This window comes from Sorex fumeus, unplaced genomic scaffold (assembly GCF_029834395.1).
Source record: "Sorex fumeus unplaced genomic scaffold, SorFum_2.1 ptg000022l, whole genome shotgun sequence".
In the NCBI taxonomy this organism is placed as follows: domain Eukaryota; kingdom Metazoa; phylum Chordata; class Mammalia; order Eulipotyphla; family Soricidae; genus Sorex; species Sorex fumeus.
In genome coordinates, this window is record NW_026606079.1 from 5049882 (window position 1) to 5052826 (window position 2945).

The 2945-nt window shown below is 47.3% G+C and overlaps 1 gene segment (V, D, J or C); it reads right to left on the minus strand.

Annotated features, from left to right (window-relative positions):
- Positions 1-2319: 2319 nt before the first annotated feature.
- Positions 2320-2735, minus strand: LOC130023267 (immunoglobulin heavy variable 1-2-like; the record flags this gene model as incomplete). The annotated part of the segment is given in 2 exon segments: positions 2320-2612; positions 2690-2735. Coding segments are annotated over 2 exon segments (339 nt in total), but the record flags the coding sequence as incomplete, so codon positions are not given.
- Between the last annotated feature and the right edge of the window lie 210 nt (positions 2736-2945).

Below are 2945 nucleotides of genomic sequence, written 5' to 3' on the forward strand. Positions count from 1 at the left end.
ATGACAATGGGCAGATTGGGCGATAGTTGCCAATGTCGTAGATGTCTCCCTTCTTCCACGGGGACAAAATCTTGCATTCAGACAGGTAGCATGTGAAGTGTCAAGCCAGTGTACTGATGAGTACTGACTGAAGGTTCTTCAGATGTTCAGGTATGACATTTTCTGGGCCAGGTGCTGTTGATTTCTTCACTGAAATAGTGTGTCGGATTTTGGAAGGGCATATTTATCCTGTGAAATTTGGTATGTGGGCAGGTGGACGTGGCTATCAAAGAGATCTGAGTAGAAGTCATGGATAATCTCCATTGCTCTTTTGGAAGATGTAATAGATCCATTAGGACGTTGGAGGGCAGTCATCTTGGTCTTGTAGTTGGAGAAGGACAGGCGGGCATTGCGAATGCTTTTCCCGGCGTCTGCCGAATCTACCAGCACTGCTGTTCTTCTCTCTTTGAGGTCTTCCTTTATTACTTCTCTCCACTGCTTTGCGAGCCCAGACATTCGCTTGCGGTTGCCTAAGGCATACGCCAAGCCACGTTGTAGAATAAGCTCAAGAATTTTCGAAGACAGGCTTTTTTTTTGTGGCTATCTCACTCTTGGCGTTCTTCGCACAATCATGGAGGTGCTGAACCAGTTGATCATATTACTCGTCAATGTTGTCAACGACGGCATCTTCCCATGTTGCAGCAACAGTGCCAAAGAGCTCCCAGTTGGTGGTCGTTCTGGGAGTTCTCTTCTCAAACTTTGCAGCCCTTTCTCCCCGCTCTGTGAAGTAGAATTTTTCACGAAGAAGACGGTGGTCGGATCCCGTTTGGAATTTGGGGGACAACAGTGACATTGGTCAGGCAAAACTGTCCATTGAATATGATGTGGTCGATTTCGTTGTGGAACAGTCCACCGGGAGACTCCCATGTCCAATGTTTAGATTCATCCTTTCTAAACTGTGTGTGACTACTCATGGTCTTGGTTGACATGATGAATTCAGACAGTCTCTCACCCTGTTTGTTCCATTGTAGACCATGGGTGCTGATGTGGAGTTCTTGGGCTCATCTTCTCAGTCTATCTTGCCATTAAAATCACCAACAATGATCTTTAGAAGTTGTGGTCTTCTTTATAGAACCTCTTCAGTTCCATGTAGAACTTCTCAGTTTCTCCTTCATCATAATTGAATGTTGGTGCGTAGACAACGAAGATAGAAACTGCCGGCAGTCAGTCACATCTATTCAAGTGTAATAGTCCAATTTGGGTTGTTAGGCATTCGAATGAAGCAATGCTCATGGCCAAGTTCGTGTTCACAAGGACACAGATACCAATGATGCCTCTTTTATCTCATGTTCTGAGGAAAAATTCTTTTCCATTGTTGAAAAAGGCATGATGTGATTGATGCCTTCTCATCGCGATCAGACCAATGATCTCGTACTTGATCATTCACGCTTGTACCATCAGGTTCTCGATGGATGCATCTGATGGAACCGCACGTGCATTGAAGGTACAGATAGTCATTTTAGTCTTTCTTTGTTTTGGCATCCTAGTTCGGCCTTGAAATTTTATCAGCCTCTCCTTCCACATCCTTCTCAATGCTGCCATATTGGTGGCTCCTTCAGGGTCAGGGGAATGAGACCCATTGTATTTACTGATTTTGGCATAGAGAATACTCCACGGATAGCTTGCCAGGCTCTACCATGCAGGCAGGATACTCTCGGCAGCTTGCCAGGCTCTCCGAGAGGGATAGAGGCTTTTGGGGCAGCCTCAATTCGCCCTTGTAGGTGTTCCCATGGTTCCAACCATTTTTGAACCCCATTATATATGGTGTGGCAATACTGGAAGATGCGTATTAAGTGTCTTATGATGTGTCACGCGGCCACTTTGTGGCCTGGAGCGTACAGGCGGCTGCATAGTGGAGGTTGTGAAGGTCCTTACAGATACAGAATTTAAAACAAAATGTGAAACATTGGGAGTCTGCCATGTATAGACCTATAGTAGGAACCTGCAATAACCCCCGCTCAAACTTCCATGTGGTTCTTCCTGTACCATCTGGGGCACTCCACACAAAATTCTAGATGAAAATATGAGTGATGCCAGGTGTTCTCAAGAGAAGCCATCTTCCTCTTGGCTGTTGCTGAAGGACAGAGACAGATCCTGAGCCTTTCCCTCAGATGACGCCTGGCCCTTTGAGCTCCATTCTGTGTCTCAGACCCTGATTCTCTGAGGAGGAAATCAGGAGGATCAGCGTCCCTCTCATCACCTCACCTGGTAGAGCTGCCTCCCCATCAGGTTTCTGACACATTCAGGACATGGTTGTCACACTGTGTCACTCACACAGTAATACATGGCCATGTCCTCAGTGCTCAGCCTGCTCAGTTCGATGTAGGCTATGTCGTTGAACATTTCTGCAGTGAGTGTGAGTCTTCCCTGGAACTTCGGTTCGTAGCTTGTTCCACCATCGTAAGGGAGTATGTATCGCATCCACTCAAGACCTTCTCCCTGAGCCTGGCGCATCCAGTCCATATAGTCTTGGATGAAGGTGTATCCGGATGCCTTGCAGAAGATCTTCACTGATGTCCCATGTTTTGCCACCTTACCTCCTGACTGCACCAGCTGTACCTGGGAGTTCACACCTGTGGACACAGACAGGAGTGGGTGGGCTCCACTTGGCTGGCCCCATTCCCTCAGCCTAAGGCATGGGGACACTTACCTGTAGCCATTGCCACCAGGAAGAGAATTTTCCAGGTCCAGTCCATGGTTGGGACTGTGCACTAAGGGGCTTCTGAAGGTGTTGGTGTTTTGGCTGTGTGAGGTTGTTAGGACACAGACACATCTCTATTTAACTCAGTGTCCTTCATCTAATTTGCATGTTCATGAGGAGGTAGAATTCATAGCTGACGACCTGGTCCAACCTGAGAAGGGGCTGGTAGAGGTCACTGGGTCCATCCTCAAGGAGAGTGAAGAGG